The sequence below is a fragment of the Spea bombifrons genome, chromosome 2, assembly GCF_027358695.1.
Source record: "Spea bombifrons isolate aSpeBom1 chromosome 2, aSpeBom1.2.pri, whole genome shotgun sequence".
Taxonomy (NCBI): Eukaryota; Metazoa; Chordata; class Amphibia; order Anura; family Pelobatidae; genus Spea; species Spea bombifrons.
Window position 1 is genome coordinate 28,826,809 of NC_071088.1, and position 27,941 is coordinate 28,854,749.

At 37.6% G+C, this 27,941-nt stretch overlaps 1 protein-coding gene across 6 annotated transcripts in view; it reads left to right on the plus strand.

Annotated features, from left to right (window-relative positions):
- CDKL5 (cyclin dependent kinase like 5) overlaps window positions 1-27,941 on the plus strand; it is a 118,947-nt gene that overhangs the window by 34,977 nt on the left and 56,029 nt on the right. For 5 of the 6 annotated variants that reach the window (XM_053457321.1, XM_053457326.1, XM_053457323.1 and 2 more), the window contains exons 3-4: window positions 11,236-11,429; window positions 13,240-13,274. In XM_053457321.1, coding sequence (XP_053313296.1) covers window positions 11,366-11,429; window positions 13,240-13,274 — 99 coding nt within the window. In that variant the 5' untranslated portion in view covers window positions 11,236-11,365. Of the gene's footprint in view, window positions 1-116; window positions 196-11,235; window positions 11,430-13,239; window positions 13,275-27,941 lie in introns of those variants that run through there. The other variant, XM_053457322.1, reaches the window with a different exon arrangement.

The following is a 27,941-nucleotide window of genomic DNA, read 5'->3' on the forward strand; positions in this document are numbered from 1 at the left end:
TGAACTCTTACATGTGTAAATTCCTCTGAGCAGCTTTGGTTCAAATGACAAACAGTGAACTTTAACCAGTTACAGCCTCACGAATTGTGTCTTTCACTGGCTCACACACCTAAGGTTCAGAATCATTCATAAACTTTTAGAGATATAGTATACACACAAAAAAGAGAACATTCAGAACAGTGTCTTTCCAAATAGGTAAGTCACTTTTTAACTTTAATATAAATTGAACAGTTATTATTTTATTGGTTTAGTCTTTGCAGTGAGAAATATATTTATTTAAAATATTTAGCATTCAATTTAGCATTGCTCAGCTGTAAAGCAGAACACATATAATTTCAGTTCTGATTGATGATTGTGAATAAAATCTAAAATAGTATGAAAATGTATTTGACATTTGATGATGCGGTAGCTAGCCGTGAATCTGTTAGTTATGTTAGTAACATTTAGTGACAAATTCACTGACACTGAGTCCAAAATTCTGAAGGTTAGCTGACAGTACTTGGAAGCTCCTGTGAGCCATTAGTCAAAATGCTCAGGTAATTCATGGATTCCCCAAATTGCCCTGAATTGCACCCCAGCTGATTTCAGAAGACTCAACACAGGAACATAATGCTGATCTGTAAAATGTAATGCAAACCACTGTTTTATGTTATGATTTTTTGATTTATAAAGCACCATCATATTCTGCAGTGTTGTACAATGGACAAATAGTGCATGACATTACAATTTTCACATTCAGAAACAAAAGATAAGGAGGACCCTGCTCAAAAGATTTTACATTATACATGTGAATATTGCAGTGGTCCTTTGCATGTTTTTGCTAGGACAAGGGGATTCAGTGAAAATTGTATTGCGATAATGGTATACATTTTTTGTGGCCTTAGCAGCTGGTGCACATATATTCTTTACAAAATATGAAAGGGAACCCACATGCATTTGGACCACAGATTATCAGAGTAGTCGGATTATCTGGGATAGTTTAGAGTAAGTAACCTTGTGGCATATTACGACCCCCACTGAATTTTTGTTGTAGTAGTAGTTGAATTCCTTATGGGCCAACCCCCGGTGAGCTTCTTGTGTTAGAAGAGCAAATGTCACTCTGGATAATAGTACAATCAATGAGGTGAATGTCAAGAAATCTTACTGATTTACGTAAGCATTATACAAAGCTAAACTATCTGTTCTTGCCTCAGGAGTTGAAACCACAACTCTCCTGCAGATTTCCCACTTTAATGATTATACTTTATACAGGGCTGGCCAAGTGCTTCCTGTAGCAGAAGCTCATTGTTGTCAACCTTAATTATGTATTGTGAGCTCCGTGAATCGAAACCCCACCTCAACTTTACGTTTCGTGAATAACCCCATCTGTGATTCCTGTTCCTGTGGTCTGATCTTCAATTAATTCTAATAATCACCCAAACAAATGTATTGAACATTATGCCTACATAATGAGTAGATAATCTTAATCCTTCTCAGTGTTTGGTATACACGTCTGATGACTTGACATGACAGTGTAGTTTGTCACCTAGATGTTGTGTTTTGGATTTGGGCTCTTAAAACATATCCTGTACTGATTCCAGTTAGGCACTGGAAAGTACACTCTTGCTCCTGTAAAGATCTTTTTGTGGTACTGGAGTGATTTTGACAAAGCCTCCTGATATGTATATGTAATTCACTAACAATGGCTGCCCTCTGTCCATACACAAACTAAATATGAAGGGAACGGCAGTCTAACAGCTGCGCCAGTATTGTGGCTTCGCCAATAAAAATGGAGGTATTTTGAGGTGGGGGTGAGTAATTTGAAAATTCAATGTCTCCAAAGGCTGAGGGTAATCCTCCTACTACTGACTGAAGACAGTACTTAAAGCAGTATAAAAGCAGATGGCTGTGTACCTTCCACCGGGGAAGCAATCAGATCTCGGCACTGTGCTAGGCTTTTACAGAAACCAGTGTTTGTGAGAAAAAATCCCTCATCATTGCTCATGTTCATTTTATTTGCCTGTTCAAGCTGTAGAAGTTTAGGGATTCTTCACATTATTCATATATAGTGTCAAAGATAAGTATGTCCAGGATGTAAACAGCAAGGTATATTTACGTATATTAGCAGTTTTGTATAAATATTGGAATATTTTTAGGGATTGCATACCCTTTGGGGATTTGTGAAAACTTCTTAATTTCCGCAATTAAGATTCCTCAAATCTTCACTGCGTGCAAAAACATAAACAACTGGGTCATAAAGCATCGACGCTTGCTTAGTATTCCAGCCTTTTTCAAAACAATCGCGGTATTCAGCTGTTACCATGGCAACTTTTGTTTTAATGCATATAGATTGCAGCGGCAATTTTAACTTCCCTACGAAGTAAAATGTCACCCGGTGATATTTATAGCACATAACTACAGACTATAAAAGGATACAATTCCATGGAAAGAGAGTGGTGTCCTACTGAGTTGTTTGAAGAGAAGCATATATGATGCTGAGTAGATACTGCTGATATAATCTGTATTTTTCTCTTCTGTGGTGGAAGCTGATTTTAGTGCGCCAACATAGAAAAAGATATAGTCACATGACGTATGAGGCTTCATATGTCTCTTCATCAGATGATAGAGACATCTGAGGTCTTGAAAGCTTATTAAATTAAATGGTATCAGCCTTCACTAAAGACATCACCTTATTTTGGACCAATGGTTTCCAATATTTTTGGAAAATATGCATTTTCCTTAACTTCCTTGGTGAGAGGAAATAGTTCAATTTCTAAAGTGAGAGAATTGTTGTTCAGTCCACGAATCCTAAACATACGGTATTTGTTGAAAGTTCCTTTATACATTAGGCTCAGGTTGGGTGGCTCTGTATAGAATATAGTTAAATCAGTGAGATGTATTCAAAGTCTCCTCACCCATTGAATTATATTATGCTGCGCCAGCTCTGCCCTTCCTGTTGGAGAAACTTGCTACCGTTAACTTTATCATGAATAGTGGTGTGAGAAAGTTGAAACTACAATTCCCTAACCAACACATTAAGCTGAACGCGTCCGAAGCTGGAGGTGGAGGTTCTGGGCTGTTGTGTTGGGACAACATTTAATATCTTTAAATATCACAGTAGGCGACGCATTGGCGTGCACATAAAAAAAGTATTTTAATCAATGGTAAATGCTCAACAAATACACGAAGTTAAATAAACGAAGTTAAAGGCAAATGAATAAAAGTATTTCATTTTTTGATGGCAATGTCCCTATTGTTTTTTAATGTGGGTTATTTTAGATATCCTGTCTAATTGTTTCACTTTTTCATCCTAACCTTGAAAAGAAATATAATATAATTATATTTTAGTTATTAGTATAATATACTATATAATATTGTGACTTTGCTATCCTCTGCCATCCGACACGGAACAGGTTTCTATTCTTTCCGTCCCTTTTTTGTTTGGGTCCGTTTGATTTGAATGGACCCAATGCTGACTCACTGAATTGATGTTTTTCTTATATACAGAGTGAACTGGTAAGGGGAAATAGGAACCACTTCTCTATAAGAAGTTCACACACTTTGATCTATTCAGTTTGAACACAAAATATGAAGAATTCATTGATGAATGTAGTATTGAAGCCATTAGTCATGGCTGGGGTTCATGCAATGTGTTTATTGCTTGTTTTTGTATGGTAACATTGAGCAGGTTCTTCGTCTGACTTTGTAGAATTTATATATTGAATCGCATCAGGAAGCTTGAGTAAGTGCTGGAATTGTATCGCTGGGCTTTAGGTGGGGAGCTGCGCTGTTACTAAATGGATACACTTTGCACTGGGTGCTTCTTATTTGTCTATTTGGGTGGGGTTAATACATTCTGAACTTGATACTTCTATATGCTAAATGTGAACATGGTTTAATAAATAGAATGAATTAGAATAATAAAATGGAAAGTAATGATGAAAAGTGCGTTTATCAGACTTCAAATATATATTTTTTAAAATAAGTGTATATTGCTTATGATCTACTGATTTGCATGTTTTGTCTGAAATCTCTGTGTTTTTACTGTAAAATTGACAACTGAAGTGCAAGGTCTGCACAGGACCTTGACATGTTCAGACAAGTTCAGCTTCTTTTAGTTTATTACGGATTGACTTGGTGAACCGTTCTCAGCAAGTTCAGCTGAACTTTACAATACGCTTTATAATTAATATGCCAGAGAAAACCTAGTTGCACGTTTTGAGAAAAAATATGGTAGAAAGGAAAAATTTATTGTATTATCTCAAATAATATCTTCTAATAAAGCAAACCAGTTACTCCACCACACTCTAGATGGCCATGATGTACAGATGGGAGCGGAGTGACATCACAGGATTTAAATTTTTATGCCAAATTGGGAAATAATGCCTATTAGCACCGCTACCCTATATAAAGCCTCGGAAGACAACTGGACTTTGCCCTCTGATGGTCGTGCCTACGTTTCATCGTGCTTTCACCGTGTGCGTGTTCTATTTGTTGATTTCTCATGTTTGACCATGGCTTGACCCTGTTTTTCCTGGCTTCTGGCTCCTTGACCCTGGCTTGTACTTTGTTGATCCTAAATGCTTTTTCCCAGACTGCATCGCTACAGCCTCTCTCATCCTGTCTTGTATCAGCATCTCCACTTTATGCTGTGCATGACAAGTCCTTAATTTTTTTGCAAATTCTGTTTTATCTGCATAACTTCTCTTGTTATAGTGTACCCTTTGTGATGCATCTCACTGATATACTAAACCTAATTTTATTTTTCTCATTTCCCAAGTTAATGACTTCTAAAGACTTACTGTAGCCATTCTCCTGAAGTGCCCAAAGCCCTGGGTAGGAACTGAGGGAATGTTGTGGGCAATGGCCCTAAGTGGATGCATCCACCCTATTTTGAAAATGATGGGCGCTCTTGGTCTCTTCTTCCTCCAGCCATACCAAAATAACTTCATTTATTTTCTCTACACCACTTACTGTGTCATCTAATTTAACATGTTTAATATCACTGCCTTACAACATGCTGCTCCACATGTCTCCTATAATGTGCTAAGCTACAGTACTAACACAGTACTAATAAACTCACCAAAGTCAATCACCACAAGCTTTGAATCCCAACTTAAGGCGAGGTTGTAGTTAGTTTGTCTAAGCTCAGACGCATGTCCTTTTCTTATGTATCCACAGACGACCAACAATGTAAAACAGGATGCCAAGTGCATTATGATTGGACCTTGATCTTATGCGCTACTAGCCTGATTTACCATTCCCACTGTGACATGCCTTTCTATATCAGAAAGAGAGAGGGAATGATTAGAATGTAGCTTTTATTGTTATCCACTGAATACTGTTACTGGACGATATAAGGTACAATGTGCTAGGTTTTGGATGGTATCCAGTTCATATTACATGTTGCATTTGCTGGCTTATAACCAGTGTTTGACCTCATAATGCTTTCTATGAAATCTGTGCTCTAGATATTAAGCAATGAGAATTGCTCATCGGCTTTGTCTCAACAAAACAACTCATAATTATACATTATTTCTCAGTTGTCTTCATTTTTTAGTTAAAAGGCTTCTAGCAAAATTGTTTCTGTTTATCTGTGTAGCTATTTGTTCTATTATTATTCAATTCACATTGGAGCATCATGTTGCTTTAGTAGTAATAGCAATAGCAATACAGTTCGCACTGGAAACAAACCGTGCATATGGTATGATCAAGGTTTTTATCTGGAACTCATTGGGGTCTTTTATCTATGATTCTAATCTGTCAGTTGCTGTCACCTTAGCTCATGGAAGACACATTAACTTTACTATATATACAGTTTTATATAACTGGTGCAGATGTCTAGGGTTTGGCAAAAAGTTAGTGGCTCCAATATAGCAACTTACCGAGACCACATAGAAATAAAGACAGAAACCACCAAACCACTTTCGATAAATAACTCTAACAACTTCGCCAAAATTAACATTGTTTGTTTTATGTAAATGTGAGGAATTCAACAGTTTTGGTCTGTGTCACAGTTTCAGCAAGATAATCAACACAAAAGGCAGATCTGCAAATTTATTCTCTCAAAATATTGTAGGGTCGGTTCACAAAAGGGACAGGAGTTTGCAGGTGAGTTGTGGTTTTAACTGCTTCACTTCATTTTACATTATAAAGAGTTTGCTACAGGAAGATCATCTGTTGCCCTGTATAATAAATACATTGCTGAATAGGGTGCAAAGCACTTTCCCAGAGAAGACCATGCAAACTATGTACATAATAGTAGAGACGCATACTAGAAAATTTTAAAGGAGCATTCACTTATGTGAAATACAAGCATACTTACCAAAATACAGTAGAATAAAATAGCAAACTACTCAGCCCATCTAGTCAGTCCGTTCTTCCCAATGTAAAGATTCAGACCTGAATCAGTCCTTGGTCTTGTCTTAGATTTAGGATAGTTTTATGAATGTATCATGCATGTTTAAATTTCCTTACTATATTAGTTTCTATCACTTCTGATGGGAGGTTGTTCCACTATCTACCACACTGATGTCCTTGGAGCACCTCCTCAAGTTTTCCAAAAACAATAACTGCGTGGCAAAGTGTGGTTGCCATGTCTGATGTTCATCTAGCTGGCTGTATGCATTAGTTATGTTGCTTAGCCTCATCCAAAATGCATTTTCCGGCCTTGGTTCCATAACTTTAAAACAGACTATAGGTTAAATATCTAGCCTCAGGTGAATCATCTTTTCCATGAAAAGTCTACAAGTTTCCCAAAGATTATGTTGGTAAATGCAGGTGTATGTATAAATGTCATCAGTACTGATTTGAGTTTTAGAATTTAAGTTGAATTCTAAAACTAGATCCCATCCCATGTTAGTATGATTTTTTAAGCATAGAAAGGCTTTTTTTCTTCTACAACTAGGGCATAAGAAAATGATAACTTTGGAAGCTATCCATTGATATTTAGAGATCAATTCTTCTTCATTAATAAGAAGTGTGTTACTGTCGCCAAGTCAGGTCTTGTCCAAGCAAGAGCATTTTGTTGGCATCATGACATGTAGTTTTATAATGAGGCTTGATTAGCATACAGATTATGCTGAATGAATCATGCTACTGATTCATTCTTTAATTATGGTGAATGTGGTTTTGTCCCTTCATTACTGTCCATTTTCACTTTTTATATATAAAAAGTTCAGATGGTGGGAGGAATGACAAAGAAAATGAGTAATTATTATGAACAGTCATAGTCTTTTCCATTTCCCTATAAATAATGAATAGTAACAATAACTGGATCTGCAGATGAGAATTCCAGGTAAATTATATATATATATATATATATATATATATATATATATATATATATAATACATATGTTAAATTCCCTAAACACAGGAAATTCCCTCATTGGTACCAAAATAAAACTATGTCTTGATTCCACTTTTCTTCCCACTGTAACGTGTGATGTGTAAGCACACCCAGAGGAGCATTCTGTTCTGTAGGAACACCTGGGAAGTTTTTCAATTGGCTGTGTTGTTGTTGCTCTGGTTTAGCTGTAGGGGGGATTCTTTCTGGCTGCTATCCAATAGTAAAGCCAGATTGCGGCTAAATTAGCTGCCTGGGCTTGTACAGCTTGTTTTTCAACACAATGGCACTGTATAAGCACACACGCTGTATTTTGACATGTCGCAATGTGAGATGTTTCAGCTTCATTCTTACCTGATGTGTCCTAGAAAGGCAATACATTCCACTTGTTAAGTTTTTGACCACGTATCACGTCTCAGAGAGTCTAATTATTAATACTGAAGCTAATCAACATTGTGTTCTTGTGATTTAAAGGAGAAGAGTCAGAGAATATTGCATCAGTACAGGCCTGTTTGGTTGCCCCACAGTTTAATTTTTGTTTATTGTACCCATTTACACTGTTGTATCACAAAATGGTCAGTACCGATTTTCTACAAAAAAAAGGTACCTGGATTACTATTAGTATTTTGACCAGTCATTTAATGTTGTATAAACTCAGGCTCTTCAAGCTCTCTGGAAGCTGGTGAACGCCTGCACGATGCGCACAGACAACCTCCGCTGCTGCGGGCACTTCCGCCCCTCACATTTTTTTCGATATGTTTTTATTATATTTTATTATATCTTGTTGCCAAGGTTTAGACATTAATGGCTGTGGATTGAGTTATTTTGAGGGGACAGCAAATTAACACTGTTATACAGGCTGTACACTCACTACTTTACATTGTAGCAGAGTGTCATTGAACCATAGAGAAGGCAGGGTTAAAGTTGGCTTCATACCATTGCTGGTTGTTTTACACTTAGATGTACATTCAAGCAAATGCATGCACAGATGCATACACTTCATAGAAAAAATAATAAAAAACGCTGCAAGCCAACTCCTCCTTTTTATGAAGGTATAACCTACAGGCAGATGTATAAAAGCTCTGTGGTAACGCTAATTAACTAAAATTATTCTGGAAATGTATGTGCATAATTATTTAACTACTCTATAACTGTAGTAGGCGTGCAAATTGTTTGGAGCATTTCCAGGAAATGTGTTGAGGCGCTTCATAGGCATGTTTAAAAGGATGGATAATGAATTGTAGTATATACACCGTATATTTTTTATTCCGAATTAATTTGTTTTAAGTAAACTATTTTCATATGTGTTGTCTTAAATTGTCCGTATCATTTAAATGTGCAGGTTTTTTTGCAGAATGTATCTGCAGAGGATAATATATATTCACACTTTCTGTAATAGATTTGTTTAAAATACTTTATTAAGGTTAGTGGTTTAAGAAATACGATCTTGTATTATAAAACAGTGAGTCATGTGTATAAAGACATTGCAGTCGTAAAAGTATAGAAAGTGTATTTTTCAGCTGCACCAAATTATAAAGCACCTTGCAACGTATTTCAAGTCTTAAATATTAGGATTGCAAATGAAATGTGAATACATTATAATGCGGCACATATTATATATTATAAACAATTACAATTATATATGGGTTTATATCATTTAAAAAAGAATACAATTATTGCAGCCACATCCTAAGTGCGGGTATTACATCCTCAGCACCCACCTCCATTTGTATCAAATAAGACTGTTTGTTCTGTTTAAACAAACCATTATGTTGTGGTATATTATGGTGCTATGTGAATAAATAAGTGATAATAATAATGTTACATGAGCAATTGTGAGTATTGCCTTTTTATAGATAACCATCACCACGTTATATGAAAACTGTGATTCTGTCAACAGATGTTTACAAATGGGTTCTAAGAGTTGATAAAGAACCTGATGAAAACTTTCTTTAGTATGTGGCTAGTGAACTAGCACTTACTGTATTAGGTTGGGTAGCATAAAGAGCCCTGGTTTATAGCATGGTTGTGCTAGCTAGGCAGTCTGGTTCCTTACATGGGTGACCTGGCAATAGTTGCACTTGGGCATCACCGTCTTACGTGTAAAGCCTAGTTACAGGTTGCGATGTACACCTCAATATTTATTAGACTTTACGTACATCAGGGAACATCAGGGAACAAGTGGTTCAACATAAGATTGTGGCGTGCTGAGTGATTTCTCAGTATCTTGGTGGAACAGACATTGGAAATTAAGATTGCCTCCTGAACGTGTGTAAACAAATATGGCTCCTAAATACAGCACAATTTGCCAACTCCATTGTTTAGAGAATATGCTTTGGAATGTCAGGGACAATCAATAATGAGTTGTGACCTTTGTATTTTGCTGACAGTTGGATGCTATCTTCAGGAAAGTGCTTAGATGTATCCAGACTTGGGTGAGCCAAGTAGATGTTTCAGACACTAAAACAGTACTGAGAAACAACATTATCTTTAAGGAGAGATTTTTATTTTTAAGATGGGATGACCAGCTATACTGGATCTTCATTTGTGACCATGATGATCCCATAGTACGTTTTGGACATTGTTACTGGCTCTTCAAACTTGCCAATAAAATCCATTCATATTGTAATTAACGTGTTTGGGGGTCTATTCACTAAATCCGTACTGTATGTGAGTTGCCAGTAGTAAGAAGTGCCACTCACGAATTCAGTAAAGCCAACACTCGTTTACATCTGCAAAAAAACCTGCACAACTATCATTTGTTAAAAAGTTGCCAATACATGTTGGAACTCTGTTCCAAACATGCGAGTGCCCCCTTCCCCTACTCGTTAACTTATTTAACTACTTCTGAAATTAATAAGGAGTTACCTACTGACTTACTAGATATCTGACCCAGATCACCTAATTTAACAGTAATTGTAATATAAACAACTCCTAAATTAACATTTTGCACTTATAATCTACCCTGGCCATGTTTGCCTGCACTTTATTTAAGTAGCTTCCCTTAAAAAGTTGAAAATATACCACTGAGTAGAAAGAGTAATTGTGAGTAGTACACCTCTAGTTAGCAGTTATACAGGCTTTCACCACATTTCCTCTTGGGTAGAAGGCATTTCAAGTATTTTTTTCATACATGCTTTTACTTGTTTGGATCACAGGATCAACCTAGTTTGTTTATTCTGAAATTACTATCTTATATTTATCTTCTCTATTTTTTTCATAAAAATATATAACTGCTGTGTGAACCAATACCATTGTTGGCTTAGCAAAATAGGAAAGTGATTTTTTTTTTATGAATGAACCTTCCATTATAATTTCTGAAATTATCAATTGCAATCCAGGTGCAGATAATTTAGATTTTTGTTTTGGGGACCTCACTTGTACAGCATTTGACTCCTTTGCTCTGTGGCATTATATATAGCAAAAATTAGGCAAAAGGGCGTATTTACTGAATCTAGCATATGAATAGCTCCAAAATTTAACTTTTAATTGTGTGTATTCGCTAACAAGTTTAATGGGGCAGTTCAGCCCTTGTAGCAATTAACTTCTAGATTATGTTTGTGGAGGGAGTTGCTGTGTGAAGCTGAACTTGTATGGGTGACACTAGGTCAGTAACAGTAAGATGAGTAAATCATTGGAATTCAATATAAAAAAAGGAATAAGAAATGATTATCATAGGCCTTGATGTGGGTTTTTTGAAAATAGGGAAAGAGAACCATTTGGACCATTGGCATTTCAGTGTCTAGAATTATGGTTGCCTTGTTTAATGTATGACTAGAAGGTACTTAATTGCCTTTTTTGTCTGGTACATCAGCAGACATAGACATGCATGTGATATATTGAGCTTGATGGCTTGTATATACAAATAAATGCAATTCATAAAATTATATATATTTTTTCTTGCTTTAGATAATATGTGATGCCCTGAAGAGTGCTGTATTATGGCAATATTCATGCCTGGTGACTTTTGAAGATTACCTTCTTCTTGCTTTCCTTGTGCCATGTTCTGTGGCCCTCATCAGAAGGAGAGTTTGTCTTCATGAAGATTCCTAATCTTGGTAATGTGATGAATAAATTTGAGGTCCTTGGGGTTGTAGGTGAAGGTAAGTTTCATTTGTTTTCCATATTATGTGTAGATTTAAACTAGATTTAAAGAGCACTATTGTAATGTCATGGGTAGCTGCAGACTATCAGTTTTAGAAGGTACTTCTTTTGTGTGCTCATTCCACAAAACACATTTAGGTTTGTTCAGAAAACTATATATTTGCTGGTTTGTTGAGATACGTTGAACCTCTCCCGCAAGAAAGGCCAAGTGCCTACTGCAAATGCTTTACTAAATTGCTTGACTCCTCTAATTACATACCTGAAAAAGTACCCAAAAGAGCTTAGCTATGTACTGTATAGGGCCAAATCTGTTCTTTCATTAGAAACCTGCCAAGGTTGGCCCTTCATAACATGTCAAAACCAGCAGCCTTACAGTTTAGTGCATAAACCTCAGTTATATTTCTTGTAAATAGTCCCTTTTCCTTCATTACACTGCTTGGAGAGTAAACTTCTCAAGGCAGCTTCTCTTCCTCTAAATATTTTGTTATTATGTGTTGAAAGTGCTTAAAAATGTGCTATTTCTGTTATTTTCAACTTCTGTAATGCTATGTAAACAGGTGGTGTTTTACAGTAATACTCACATACACCCTTACCAGTGAAGAGGAACAGAAAAAAGAGCTAAGCAGTAAATTATACTTTTATATGATACTCAAAATGCGGAAGGCATTGGCGTGGCCCATTTTAGTAACATCTTTCAAACATCCCTATTTGAAAACCTAACTTTGAAAATGGTCTTATGTGATATTTTAGCATAGAAAGTCAGAACCTCATGCTTACTAGGAAAGCCAACTAATTTGTTTGGAACTCTTTTCCTTAGTTATAAATCTTGGTGTGTCAAGAAGTTTTCATCTTTCTTTGGAGTGAACATTAGGAAAACATTTCCAGTTTTCTCTTATTGTGAGAAATACAAACGTAAAGTGCAATAATACAGAAGTGCCAAATTTAGCACAAACCAGTATAGAAAGGGAGTTGGTAAGCTATATATAAGATATGCAAGAATATGTATATTCTCTGATGATATGCAAGTACTGGCCTTGGATTGGTTATTATAGCAAAATCATAGCAATCTGTTATATATCACACACTAAATATTATATCTTTGTTATCGCAAGCATTTGATAACAAAGTACAATATATACATTAAGTCAGCAAGTACATTATATGTATTTATTTGATTGTTGAGAGACATAAATTGCAAACTTGTATCCAAATGTTTGAATTGTTCTGGATTACAGTTTCTCTGATTCAGTGCCGGTGCTTACAGTAAAAATAAAGATTATATTTGTTCATTATAAACAAATCTAGAAAGAATATTTTAAACCTCACATGTTTTTATTTTCTAGTGCTGATACAACATTCCTTTGAAAGTTATATTTATCAATAGCAAATGTATGGTAATACACATTACCAAGTGGATTAGGTAGTGCATAAAGCTCAGAATTTTCATCCAAAATATGTGGGCCCACATTCACCCTCACTCTCTCACACTCTCATTCTCGTTCACTCTCTGTCACACATTCTCTAAATGTTTGCCTACCTTCTCTGGCGATCACTTCTGCATATTCTTCTTCATCACCTTCTACCTTTTATATTCTCCCTTCTCTTCTCTTCTATCTTCAATCTGCTGTCTTCATCCGCATCTCCATAGACGTAACCCGGTGAGAACTTCCACCAAAATGGCGGTGCTTCTGTTGACATCCTCTCACCGATCCTCCAATCAATAAATTAGTTAGGATGTGTGAAATGTAATTTCTTTGAATATTAGTGTTCTTTTTCCGCTGAAATAATCTGAATTTATGCCTCTTTTAGGAGCTTATGGAGTGGTGCTTAAGTGTCGGCACAAGGTAAGAACAATGTTTTAGCATTTGTTATGTGCTACGGTAAATAATTGGATTGGAATGGAAAATTTTGGCAAGGTGGCATTTTTTAGGAGCAACCTTGTCTTCTGTCATGTCTTAGGGCAGTTGAAGAAATGGTAGATAACAAAATAAGGTGGACATTTGTGTGAACACATTGATGTAAAATGTCTGCTTGGAGTCTTTCATATTGCCTACCTTGTATTTCAAATATAAAAAAACAGATATAGATCAGTATGTCGTCTTCTGTGTTAAGCTATATCTATCTCTTTGTTGAAGGCTTGTTGTAAATCGTATCCTGTCAAATTAAATGTAATTTGAGGCAGTATTGCTTGTTATGTAGAAGGCAATTACTATAGAACCCCCATTTATATTGATGAGTGACATAAGCTTTCCAGACCTCAGAAGTATTTTCTGCGGCAAAGCCCTGAGGAACCTATTGTTGCTATAAATATACATAATACAATATTAAGGGCTTTTTTGGACATTTGCAGTTAATTTCTGTGGTTCTATTGCATGTTTGGGAGTGTTGTAACATTCCATTATGCTGCACTTATAGATTAATAATCCATAAATGACACAGCATGTACTTCCTGACAAGATCTCTTCTGGAAGAGAAGAGGGTGGCATTTTAGCACAATATTGGTAGTTAAGAAGAAGTCTAGTTTAGTTACTTGGTTAATTGATTAAAGGAAAATAATTGAAATTTGATTCTCATTGAGCAGGCAGTATTTACCCAATTAGTGTCATAACTAACGTGGTAACTGGCCATCCGCTTTTTAATTTTTTGTGTGTGTTTTGAATTGCTTTCATATCTTTAATGCAAACCTCACTGCATATAAAAGTGAATTTTCATGATGCAAACCTCTGTAGAGTTTCATACTCTCGTATTTAACGTGTGTAGTCTACCATAAAAATCCATTAGTGCTGTGTATTCACTAAACTGCAATCTTGCAGGAGAGTTGGACATTCTAGCTTTCTCATACCGCCACACATTCTGAAGCAATAAACTTCGGGAGCTTTTCCTGTCAGAAGAGTTGGACTGGCCCCTCGTAACACACTTAATGGGCGGCAATGTTTTTTAAAGGGGCACTCCAACCGCCATATGCATTTCAATATATTATAACTGCGAGGTCCCTTTAAGTTTCATTACTGCTCCCCTTGAAAATTCAAGGGGGGTTCTCCAGAATTCCCCCTCATATGCATTCACCCCTTTCCCCACCCCCAGCTGTTTCCATGCAGCAGACATGTCCATCCAAACACATTTCCTTGCTCTGGGTACACTAAGAGCTGGGGTCTAATGCGTGCGCATGTGTGGAAAGTTCTCTCATTGATTGCAGGGTGGGAATCTTATGATGCCCACTTGCTTTTATAGACAGATACAAGTCAAAACTGTGGGCATCAGAGGTTGCCCTGTGGGAATGGTATATCGGCCTTCAGCAAGTAGGTAAATTATTTATTTCCCTTATAATTTATAGAACTAGAGTTTTGTAAGCAGTTTCATGCCTTAAAAAATAATATAATAATTCTGAAATTATGCAATAGTGGGAGGAAGCATTTCTTTTCTCAGCGCTTCATGATGAGATCTCTTCTACCCACATGTTGTTTATATAAGAAGCACAGCAGAAAGATAATAGAACACTCCAGCCACCATGCACTTTAATGCATGTGACAGCTTAATGTCACATTTGGAATTAAGAGAATCACATCTATGCATTTGTTCTCTTTCCCCGCACCCAAGCTACTTGTGTTACAAGAGATGCACATGGCTGAATACATTTCTTGTGCAGTAGTTCCCGGGCACACAGATTTATATATATCTTATTTGAAAATGTACCACACCCACTGCCCCAAAGCACCACCCAGTCTACCAACCCTCATAATTAGCATAATTTAGCTCCACCCAGTTATGGTGCTGATTATGTCACCAAGTTCACAAACTGACTTACCATTGCACCTGCAGGACTTGCCCCTGCACCCAATGACATGCCGTTGGGCACCCACAGGACGTGCCCCTGCACCCAGTGACTTACCCCTTCACAGGACTGACCATGGCACCCACAGGACTTTCCATGGAACCCACAGAGTCGACACTGCCTTGAACCCTTTAGGCACCTGTCCTTGCTTAACAGGCCAATGTGCCATCCTGCAGGCCCAGGACAAAGTCAAGAATGACTCTTTTTTTTACAATGCCTCTTCCTTTGCGCACACATTATACTGTGTGTGTAAATAACATGGACAGGAACTGAATGTGGGAATAAGAACAGTTGGCATGCAGGGCATATCCAACTAATAACCTAGAATAACCTAAAATTCAGGGGACATTACCAAAGCATTAAATTCCATCATATTACTAGTTAATATAATACATTAAATATTACAATAAGATTGACATGTCAGGCAGTACTAAGGTATACGTTCAAAGTTAGTAATTGTTTTAAATAAAATAACACAGCTAGGCAGCAGCCAGCAACATCAGCTTACAAATACGAAAGATGAACTATGTTGGGCATGGCCACAGATACTACTACAAGTTATTGAAGGTACCGTCTAAGGTGCCTGACATGCCAAGCTTGCAGTCACGAGACAAGAGCCACACACACATATTTAATCACTAACACACACAGACACCCACAATTACATACCCAAACGCACCATCATTCAACACACTCAAACACTTGCAAAAACATACCTAGATAAACACACACACAATAACATACCAATAGATACTCTAACATACCCCACAGACTAACATACAAAACACATTATTTAGAACTCGATAATAATTTAGAACATTATTATAGAACTCGATCCCATTTGATGTCCCAGTAGTGTGTGGCATACTGAGACGGTTCTTATTGGATGAGAGTAGAGGCTTTTTTCTTAAAACCATTCCAAACAACTTGTGGTGATGCTGGTGATGTTGGATTGTTTTGGAGACTTTCTGACCCCAAGATGAAACTAATTTCTGCTATTCTCAAGCTGTGATTTGTTTGCTATTGTTTTATATCCATGAGAGCAGTGTATTTTTGTGTATTGTTTGAAGAACAGATCAAAAGGTTAAATAATTTTAACACCCGTATTTGCCAATGGTGCCAATATTTGTGGAGGGTAATTTATCCAGACACACACTAAAATACCAAGAAAAACACATGTCCACAATGGCATACAGAGACACGCACGCTATCATACCCAGTGGCACAGTAAAACGCACCCACGTCAATGTAGCCATGCTGTAACTTCTGTTCACTCAACGCCAAATGTTCTTGGATTCTTTTTTACAAAGGAATATCTCTATTTCCTTGATTCAACTTCCTTTTAGTGGCACCCAGGGCCAGTCCTTGACTGGGCTGCTGCTTGGTCTAGAATATTCTCTTGGACCCACATTCTGGCTGTACACAGTAGGGAGCAACTGACCCAGGTACACCCCAGCACTGGAAATAATTGCTCTGCCCTCTTCTGTACAGCTTCTTCACTGCTCAGTGATCTGCTCTCTACACCACCTTCCTGGCTCATCCACTCTAACACTATATGCAGACACACACTCAATCAAACACCATACACTAACACACTGTTTGTGGACACTCTACCCAGTTTAATACTGTGTACTGACAACTTCACACTCTTACACCTTACACTGACACCAAGCACAGTACGCTGTTCTTATTAACACTTACTCTGTACTGACACACCATACTGTACACTAACACAGACTCACTCTAACACCTTATACTAACACCCAACACAGTTTAACATTGTATGCTGACACCCCCCAAAAATACACACACAGTTTAACACTGTACACTGACACCCCAACACACGCAAATTCTAACACCCCATACAGTTTAGCATTATACACAAACACACGTGCACTTTTAGCACATTGCATTGACACTCGTCTCACGCACACTATATGCTGACACACACAATCTAACCCTGTACCTTGACATCCACAGTCTTATACACACTCTTTTTAACCAAGGATAGGCACAGACATGGTTCATGGCAGACATCTTCACAGTTACTGGACTCGGCAAAGGACACTATATTTTTTTTACATTTAAAACAATACTAACTAGTACCCCAGGGCTTAACGTGTGTTAGAATGAATAATTCTGTTAAACAGACCTCACGCTCCCTTAATTATATGGCGGTTAGAGGGAACTCCGTGATCTCTCCAACCAGCCCTGTACCAGACATCCGCAACTGCCGCATTCTTAGGACAGCAGGCAACTATGAGAATGAATATTGAAGTACTTGCAAATGCTTCAGTATGTATTGTTTGCTGATGAGGTTGTTTGGGATATAGGACTGCATCTTTAAGAGTGAATTGCAAAATGGCTTCCTCCATTTTGCAGAGCATGAAATTACAAAATAAACAGTTGTAAGGAAACTAACAAGATTGTGGTGTTTGAATGCCATGCTCATACTTCTCATACTTGTAGAAAAAAAAGCCCTTGATCACAAATTATTCTGCCTAATCATACCTGTTCCTCTCCTTTACTATAATTGTACAATGAAGTACTAGATCTGATTAATAATTACATGTACATATGAACTATAACTGTTGGCAGTTTGTGCTTACCTACAGTATATAAGCCTTCCCATTTCTTGCTTAATCAATCAACATTTTAAAAGCACCATTGCAGTCCTTTTTGTACAATCATATTGCTCTCTACGCAGCACTTATTTTGAAAGAAGTGCTATAATTTGTCTCCAAATAGTAGTATTACTTGCCCATCCCTTTAACAGCCTGTTTCAACCTACATGCTTCTGCACGTTGCATGCAAAATGAGCCGCACGCGGTTACTTGGAAATATTTAATGAAGGTAATCAATGGTGGTGTGGGGAACTTCTTTTAATAGAACAGTCACAGTATTGACACATCTCTAAGCTCTGGGAGCCTTCACGCTGAGACAGCAACAAGTTTTTACATCAGTGCATCGACATACTTACCATGACCTGGAATGCTCTTCAATTAATGTGCTCATCTAAATTAGGACTTAAATTAATCAAACCCCCTGCTTCTCGTTAATATCCTGAAATACACTTTTACTGGGAACAGTACGTATAAACTTGTATTATTATCTTTTATTATACCGGGTTTCCTTTTTAACCACTGACTTATGGGAAGTATACCCTGTAGGGCTGTATTTAAAGGTAACATAATTTCTATTATAATCTAGAATCTTGAATTTTTTTTTTATCTTGTAAACGTTTGCCTGATTTCACATGTTTAGTGAACCTTTAATTAATCATGCTAACCCAATCACTAGTATTTTTTTTGCCAAAGAAACATTTAAAAAAAGGTATTATGTGATTACATCTTAAGATGAAGGAATAAAATGGCAGATGAGCTAAGGATTTTTGCTTCACATACTAAAAACTTTAATATTATTGCTGTATGGTTATTTTTTGGAAGCATTCCCATTTAAATTTGACTTCTGAATGCTCTAATGTATGTGTTGACGATAGTTCTGTATGAAACCTTTTATTCATTCCAGTTTTGGGAATTACACGCAGCAGTTTAACCTTTCATGTTTTTCTGTTAATTGGCAAGCTTGACATGTTGTTTGCGGATATGCAATGGATAATGCTATTAAAGTGTTTATTTCCAAGCTACATAACCACCTTTATTTATTTTGTTAATATCTGCAAAGTAATTCTTAAAAGTACTGGCATCGTTTGCAAGGAGATTTTAATTAAGAAGTCATGCTTGCAAACTGACATTCATAGTTTGTTTAGAAGCCATTAAAAACTCTACTGTCTGGCAATTACCTTGTTGAAAATAAAGACTTTAAAATATTTTTCAAGCAATATTTGTGATTTGCTTCTGCCTGAAGTTTCTTTCTTTTTAAATAAATTGATCAGTTTCCTGTAGGCCATTTTGTACTGATTAAAATAAGTTGATAGTAGATGTCTTTCTGTCGAAGCTTTGTGGGACATGGTTTAATTACCGTATTTGCTTGATCATAAGACGCCCCCCCAAAATTTGAGTATTAATTTAGGAAAAAAAGAGACTGAATATAAGACTACCCTAGAGGAAAAAAGTTGCCACTCTGCCCCCCAGATATGCCTTATACCCCCTAAATGCCACTCTACTATATGCCACTCTGCCTCCAGAAAGCCCTTATACCCCACCATACGTCACCCTTACCCTCTCCCCGACTTACCAGTGCTTCCCTAGACTTATCCCCCGTGCTTCAGATTCCTTGGTGTCTAGTGGAGGCCGCGTCAGACAACCTTCGCTGCAGCTTGCTGGTATTTCTGCCTGGGCTTCTATGACTGAGCACCAGACTGAGCAGCAGAAGGTCATGTTACGCCGTGTCATTGAAGCCCCGGCAGCAGTGGAGGTTGTCTGTGCGCATCCCGCAAACATTCACCGGCACAGACAACCTCCGCTCCTGACAGGACTTGCACCACGGCTTCTATGACTGAGCACCGGAAGGTTATGTAATGCCGGCACTCCGCACCAGAGGAAGTGCCGACAGCAGCAGAGGCTGCCAGAGATGAGGATCCAGGTCCCCTGCAGCACTGCAGGAATCTGGATCTTAGTCTGGATCTTGTAGTCAGACCTCTATTTGAGGTCTGATTATAAGACGACCTCGAATATTTGCTCTGAAAAAAACTTGTCTTATAATCGAGCAAATACGGTACATTCTTTCATGATCATAGGCTACTGGTTCAGGTGACTCCACTGACGTACTGCATTGAGTCCAAGCACACAACTGCTTGTGCTTGCAGGGGAGTAATAAAGGCCCCTGTTTGCCCTAAATGGGGTATATCGCTTTAAATACTTTGTTACAAATTGGTATTAACAGCAAAGGTGCATAATATGTTCTTTGTTAAGGGGCTAAGGAGTCCTGCTTAAAGGTTTATTATGTATGGGAAGGGATGTGTGCAAAATTATAAATCGCCCATTATATCCATATATTTTTACATTAAAACCAGTGTCCATTCATTGCCACTTTTTATGTACCTGAGGGATAGCCTGGGCAATCATCTCTAGACATGAGAGACTGTTTGGACAGTGGGTGGTAGGATTTACAGTGAGTGAACTGGGTTGAAAAAAGAAGGGGCAGAAAGACGAACATGGGACATTATAAAAGGAACAGGATTATTTCTGGAGAAGCGAGATTGTGGCTGAGGAAGATAAACAAAAAAAGTAGGAGGGTTGTTAAAATAAGTGGGATTGTGACTACAATCGCAGAGGTATTAAGGGTGAGGAAAAGGGAGAAACGTGGATCCCTTCAACAGAGTTTACTTGGGAAAACGTTTTGTTTAACCCTTTCTGGTCCAAAGCTATTTTACACTACAGGACCAGAGAAACTAAAAAAAAAAAATATTCACAGTTTTAGAGGAAATAACTACACAAAGCAACTGCCAATGGGAAAATACCACAATATATTTAACTTGCCCTGATTTAGAAACCATGCTATGTGCCTATATGATTTTCATTTATTTAAAGTTTTCTAAGTTTTTTTGTAGGGTTTTCTTTCTTAACCTCTACCTAACCCGAACAAAGTTGGCACTAACTACCAACCACACTAACTAAAAACGATTAAACTAAAAATTAGGGTCAAGTAAAAAAGACAAACAGTATCCTCTTATAGTGCTCTGTCTCTCTCCAGCTAACAATCACAGCGAAGAGGATAGAGGCAGAGAATAAAGGCAATGTTTACAGGCATTGTCTGTCATCTGACATTAACAATGGATGTTATTCCCTGTAGAAGTGATTGCATATTTGGAAAGGAAGGGGATCAGCTGCAAAAAGACGGGGCAATCAGCAACAGCAGTTCCCCCGCAATCGTCACGGTTTCCTGAGGGCAAGTTTACCTGAAGACAGACCTGGTATGTCACTGGTTCTGTAGGGCCATTTTCTGTCACATTCCTGGTAAATCATTGGTCACAAAGGGGTTAAAGATGCTGTTCAATTTAGACATAACCCTTCGTGCACTCTAGTTTAGGAAGCAAATCAACCTTTACGGAACGATGATTTCATTCTTTTTGAAGGTTTAATCACGTAAAACAAAGCTATTTTGGTATCTATGCCATCTGCTTTTTGTGTCATATGACACGGGTGATTTCACTTGATCAAAGCATTATTTCGGAAATGAATGGTAATCAGATCCCTAAAGTTCCATCAGAACCTCTACAACCTGTTGCTGGTTATGTGGAAGACAACGTTCATTGCCTTGGCTCAAAGCTTCTTGAAGATCCAAACACAAACTATTTTCTGAGCATTTCTGACTTACCACATTACTGAGATATTATGGAAGATATGTTGTGCCTTAAATATTTTCATGCGAGTATTGGTCTTAAAATGAACTTGGTTTTATTTCTGTATGTTAAATTGTCTGTGTGGTCACTAATGTAACGTTTGTTACATTACATAAAGTTTTGCATTGGTTTCCATCAGTTCCTTTTTTACAGTGAGATTTATAGGCAGTAAATCCAGTGTTCCCTACATTGCCGCCTTTTGTAGCCATTACACAATAAGTGGCTTGCGTCCAGATGTTTGACACCATTTGCGGAATGAATATTTGCACAATTACAGTGCGTGCTGCATCACTTGTGATATACTCAGTACAGCATTCTGTTCTGTACGTGGTTTCTACCGGGCCACGGGAACTAGCTTCACAAATAGCAGAGGATCATGAGTAACTGAGATCCTATGGGAAACCGTAATAAATAATAAAGCTTTACGAGATGTTTGTAAAAAAAAAAAAATATCACATACATAGGTATTCTTTCCAAGCACTAAAAAAACTCAAACATATGGTGGGAGTTCCCTTTTAAATGTGTAGCAATGTACGATAATGTAATAGGCTTGAAGGTATATGATCGCAGCTGAAAGATGAGTCAGTACCATGCTCCATCTGTTTACTTGATAACTCATAGCTGTTATCCTGTTTAAATTGAACCATGTTTATAAATGCATAAAGTAGAGCTGATAAGAAAAACGCTTTATTTACATTGCTATTACTCCTTTTTTGGACAGGCATGTATTAATATTGTAAAGACCAATAACATCATTAGGGCTGCAACTAACGATTATTTTAATAATCGATTAGTTGGCCGATTATTTTTTCGATTAATCGATTAATCGGATAAAAAAAATGAATGTAAATTTTTCATTTATTTAAAATAATTTACTAAACAAATGATGTTAAATACAAACAGCAGAATAAAAAAACTTTGATAATACATTTCTTGTCTTTATTTCCCAACCAGCCCCCCAATATATGCACATTTGAGCCCAGGCTTGCTACGCTGCCTCCCAGACATGCCATGCTGCCCCCCCACATATGCCACGCTGCCTACCACAGCACTCCACGCTGCCTCCCACATCTGCCACTCCACGCTGCCTCCCACATCTGCCACTCCACGCTGCCTCCCACATCTGCCACTCCACGCTGCCTCCCACATCTGCCACTCCACGCTGCCTCCCACATATGCCACTCCACGCTGCCTCCCACATATGCCACTCCACTCTACCCCCCACATGCCACTGTGCCTGATACGCCTTATACCCCCTGAAACACCACTCCATCCTCCCCAGACATGCCACCCTGCCCTCCCCACATATGCCACGCCATGCTGCCTCCCACATCTGCCACTCCACAATGCCTCCCACATCTGCCACTCCACGCTGCCTCCCACATCTGCCACTGTGCCTGATACGCCTTATATCCCCTGATACCCCACTCCATCCTCCCCAGACATGCCACCCTGCCTCCCAGACATGCCACTTCTCTACCCCCAGATATGCCACTCTACTCCCAGATATGCCTTATACACCCTGATACACCACTCCGTCCTCCCCAGACATGCCACACTGCCCTCCCCACATATGCCTTATATACTGTATATGCCTTATACCCCCAGATATGTCACTTCACTGCCCCCAGGATTTAGATTCCCCTAAATTAACCCTAAACTCCCCATTAACCATAACTGCCCCTAAATTAACCCTTAACACCCCCTTAACCACAGCATCCCCTAAATTAACCCTAAAGACCCCATCAACCACAGCATCCCCTAAATTAACCCTAAACACACCATTAACCACAACTGCCTCAAATTAACCCCAAACACCCCATTAACCATAGCTGCTCCTATATTAACCCTAAACACCCTATTAACATAACTGCCCCTAAATTAACCCTAAACACCCAATTAACCATAACTGCCCCTAAATTAACCCTAAACACCCCACTAACCATAACTGCCCCTAAATTAACCCCCACCTCCCCTAACTTTCAGTAGCCCAAATATATATATATATATATATATATATAACATACATACATACACATATATATATATACACATATATATACACACACATACACATTATATATATATATATATATATATATATATATATACACACATATTATATATATATATATATATATATATATATACACATATACTTACAGTTAGATGAGTGTCACAGCCATGTGGTTCTGTCCTGGAGAAGGAAGGGGCGGGGCCAGTTGTCACAGTGATTACAGGGAGGGGGAGTAAGTAGGAGCTGCTGCTGTGAGACGGTGAGTCAGACTAAACGGATTATATAATGAGGGGGATTTTTCAGAGCGTTTGCTCTGAAAAAACCCTCATTTTATAATCGATAATAATCGATTCAACTAATCGATAATGAAATTCGTTGCCAACGAATTTCATTATCGATTATTATCGATTTTATCGATTAGTTGTTGCAGCCCTAAACATCATACATATTTCATCCTCAAAACAGCTTTCATTTGGTGTTTTTCGACGTTGAGGAACTACATATCCTTTAACCCCTAAACTTCAATGGTGTCGCTGAAATGCCTCCATAACGAAGCATTCAGCAACACCGAACACTCACCCAGGATGCGCTGTGACCGTTCCGCAGAGCAGTCACAACCACCACTGCGAGTGATTTTGCCACTCGCAAGATGGCGGCGTGTCCTTTAAAAAAAAATTACAAAGTTGGAAAAGTTTGCTAGAGGGTCTCCAGAACCTCTTGAGAACTCTGGCTCCACTTGCAGGTTGAACACAGCTACTGCATTCAACCATGCAAGTCAAAGGAGCCCAGCTTTTTAATCACAATGTGATTAGTAAACTATTTAAAAAATAATAAAATAAAAAATATGGAAAAAAAAGTGGTAACATTTAAAAATATTTATGCATCAGAGGAACCAGCCGGTTCCAGCAAAATGTAAAAAAGTCCAAAAAGAATAAAATAAATAAAATAAAAAATAAAGTTTATTATTATGAGCCAGTGCTAAAATACCGAAGGGGTGTCTAATTTAAAAAAAATGAATGGTTTGATGGGGTATATTGGAATGGCTTGGCTCAAAGATAGGATATAGGCACAGACTGGCCAAAATGGGGGGGGGGGCACACCAGACAAACCAATGCATGGGTGGTATCACTGCACTCGGTAGATGTTGCGGAACACATATTGGGGTGTTGTTTGATAGTGACGTATACCTGGACCTATAAATTCATACCTGAAGTACAATTTGTGTGAAAAAAATAAAAAAAAAATATACTACCACAAAGTTTGTCAAAGGGTGGTAGTAGTGCATGGAAAAAATACCAGCATTTGAAATACCTTAAGGTGTCTAGTTTTCAAAAATACATGGTTTGATGGGGTAAATTGCGTTGGCCGGCTTCAAAGGTACCAGAAATAGCACATGGGGCAGAACGACCAGATCTGAAAAAAAAAATATTTTTGAAATAGCAAAACGCTACTTGTACTTATTGCCCAATAACTTGCAGAAAAAAAGCAAAAAAACATTGGGTATTTCTAAACTCAGGACAAATAGTATATAGCAGGTATATATAATATTTAGCAGGTTTTTCATTAGCTTTTTTGGATGAGTAAAAGATTTTTCAAATAAAAGTGAGTTTTTGTTTTCAATTTTTCATCATAATTTTTTTTAAAAATAAGAAATTAGATAATATGATCAAAATGGTATCTGAAGAAAGCCCTTCTTATCCTAAAAAAAAAACAATATATAACTTTTGTGGGTACACTAAATGAGTGAGGAGAAAATTACATCTAAACACGAGCACCGCAAAAGTGACAAAGGGTAGTGTTGCTTTGAAATGTATTATTTGACCAAATGCACGTCTCAGTGGCATTAATTAATTCACTTAGATGGTGGGGCAGCTTCAGAATGCCCGCACAAAGTTTTTCTAAAGATATTGTGGCCCCCACATCATTATAGTCTGTTTGTATATCATTTCTATGTGCATTCAGATAGTTCCATTTTGCCTAGTTTTTATTCAAAAATCTAAACTACTTTGTAGGACCCGTACGTTTTGGTAACTGAAGTTCATAACTTTTTCTTTGCAGATGCGCTTTATATTAGAGTCTTAATACTGTTCTCCTACCAGGGAAAAAAGACCAATCATTTAAATGATCGGCAAAAAATGCACCCAGGTATATATATATAATATATATATATATATGCAATCTATGTTTGTATTATCCTATTTCACCACACTGATTAAATACCTTTTTATATGTTTTCTGAAATGATTTGGCTAATTTGATGTAACATGAGGCATCTCTTAGTTTTAAATGGAATTTTTTGGCTACAGAAAACAACTGTAGGTGTTACCATGGCTACTGGGTTTGTAATATGTGTTGGACCGATAATAAAATTTCATCCCAGGAAAAAATGACTGTATCAAGAATGAGTAAAACTCATTTTGAATTACTGTTTATTTTTTAAAAACAATGTATGTTAATATACTTAAAAAGGAGCTCCAATTGTATGTTGATATACTTAAAGAGAAATTGCCAGTTACTTAAAAAAATGTCCCGTTCCACCACATCCCAAAGGTGCTCTATTGGATTGAGATCTGGTGACTGTGGAGGCCATTGAAGTACAGAGAACTCATTGTCATGTTCAAGAAACCAGTTTGAGATGATGTGAGCTTTGTGACATGGTGCATTATCCTGATGGAAGTAGCCTTCAGAACATGGATACACTGTGGTCATAAAGGGATGGACATATTAAAAAACAATACTTACGCCAAAGTCTGACCCTGGAATCGCAGCTGGAATCGAGACTTATCAGACAGGCAACGTTCTTCCAGTCTTTCAGTGTCAGATTTTGGTGAGCCTGTTCGAATTGTAGCTTCAGTTTCCTGGTCTTAGCTAGCAGGAGTGGCACCCAGTTTGTGGTCTTCTGCTGATGTAGCCCATCTGCTTCAAGGTTCGAAATGTGCGTTCAGAGATGGTATTCTGCATACCTTGGTTGTAACGAATGGTTATTTGAGTTACTGTTGCCTTTCTGTCATCTCGAACCAGTCTGCCCATTCTCCTCTGACCTCTAACATCAACATTTTCGTCCACACAACTGCCACTCACTGGATATTTTCTCTTTATCGGACCATTCTCCCTAGAGATGGTTGTGTGTAAAAATCCCAGCAGATCAGCAGTTTCTGAAATACACAGCCCAGCCCAGACAAGTGTGTGTGTGTGTGTATATATATATATATACACATTTCTATGTTTTTCCATACTGTTTCAGACAGCTGCATATTAGCCATTTGTTATCTGTTACCTTAGCCCAATCTACTAGAGAAACACCCTGACTGCCCTCATGTAAACAATGTTCATTATTAATCATCCAACTGGCAGTACCATGAAGAATCTCCTCAGTGTGGGGATTGTGTGGAGAAAGTTACCAACAATAACACATGACTGACAACAGTTGTATCCTCCAGGTCTGCAGATAAAGGAAGTTTACTGGAACAAACCAGGTGTTTGGCAATGCTACTTAGCACTGGAGTTTATGCACTGGATGAAAAATGTTTTCCACGGCGTTTCCTCTTCAATCTATAGGCTCATGCCAGAAATCTGAATAGTCTTCTTTTATAATAATAAAACTGATTTTGTGATGCTGTAATCTGTATGTTATCTGTTGATTTGATCTGTAACCAGGTGATGGGGGACACATATTTGGGCACTATCTGCCAGTGTCAGGACGATTGAGCTGTATTGTGACATTATTTATAAGTGAATCTGCTGTCTGTTTTTAAAAAATAATTGCTAGCATTTTAGAACACAGTTTAATGTAGGATTTGAAAATTGTAGGAATTATCACCATAGCCTGGCTGATTTTGTTCATTGAGAACAGCAACTACCCTCTTTATTTTCTGGTTTAGTGGGGACTAGTCCATCCTAACTCACCTCCTTCCTCCCTTACAGCGCAAGAAGGGGACAGCTTTGGGAGCAGGGTTGGGAAGATCCTAGATATGATTATTATTTTTAACATTCAAACTATGTTGGTGATGACACCATATTACGACCATAGAGCAGATTTAGTGTCATGGTATCAAGTTTGTTGGCAAAGCAATCTGCAGTTTATTCTATGGACAGGAGGTAAAGCTTTGTTGATAATAGTCAAGAAGGTGGAGTTTTGATTTGTGCATTAGAGGGGAATTGAGCCCGAATGTATTATTTTAATGAATATTGAATTCTATTTTGCATATACATTTTTTTTTTCTTACACAAACCTACGTGACTAAACACAGAGCTACTTACTGCAGCCCTGTTAACAGTACTTACTGAATGAAATAATAAATGATTAAAATAAAAGCTGCTTGCTTTATGCTATAAGATGTTAATAAACATTAAAATGT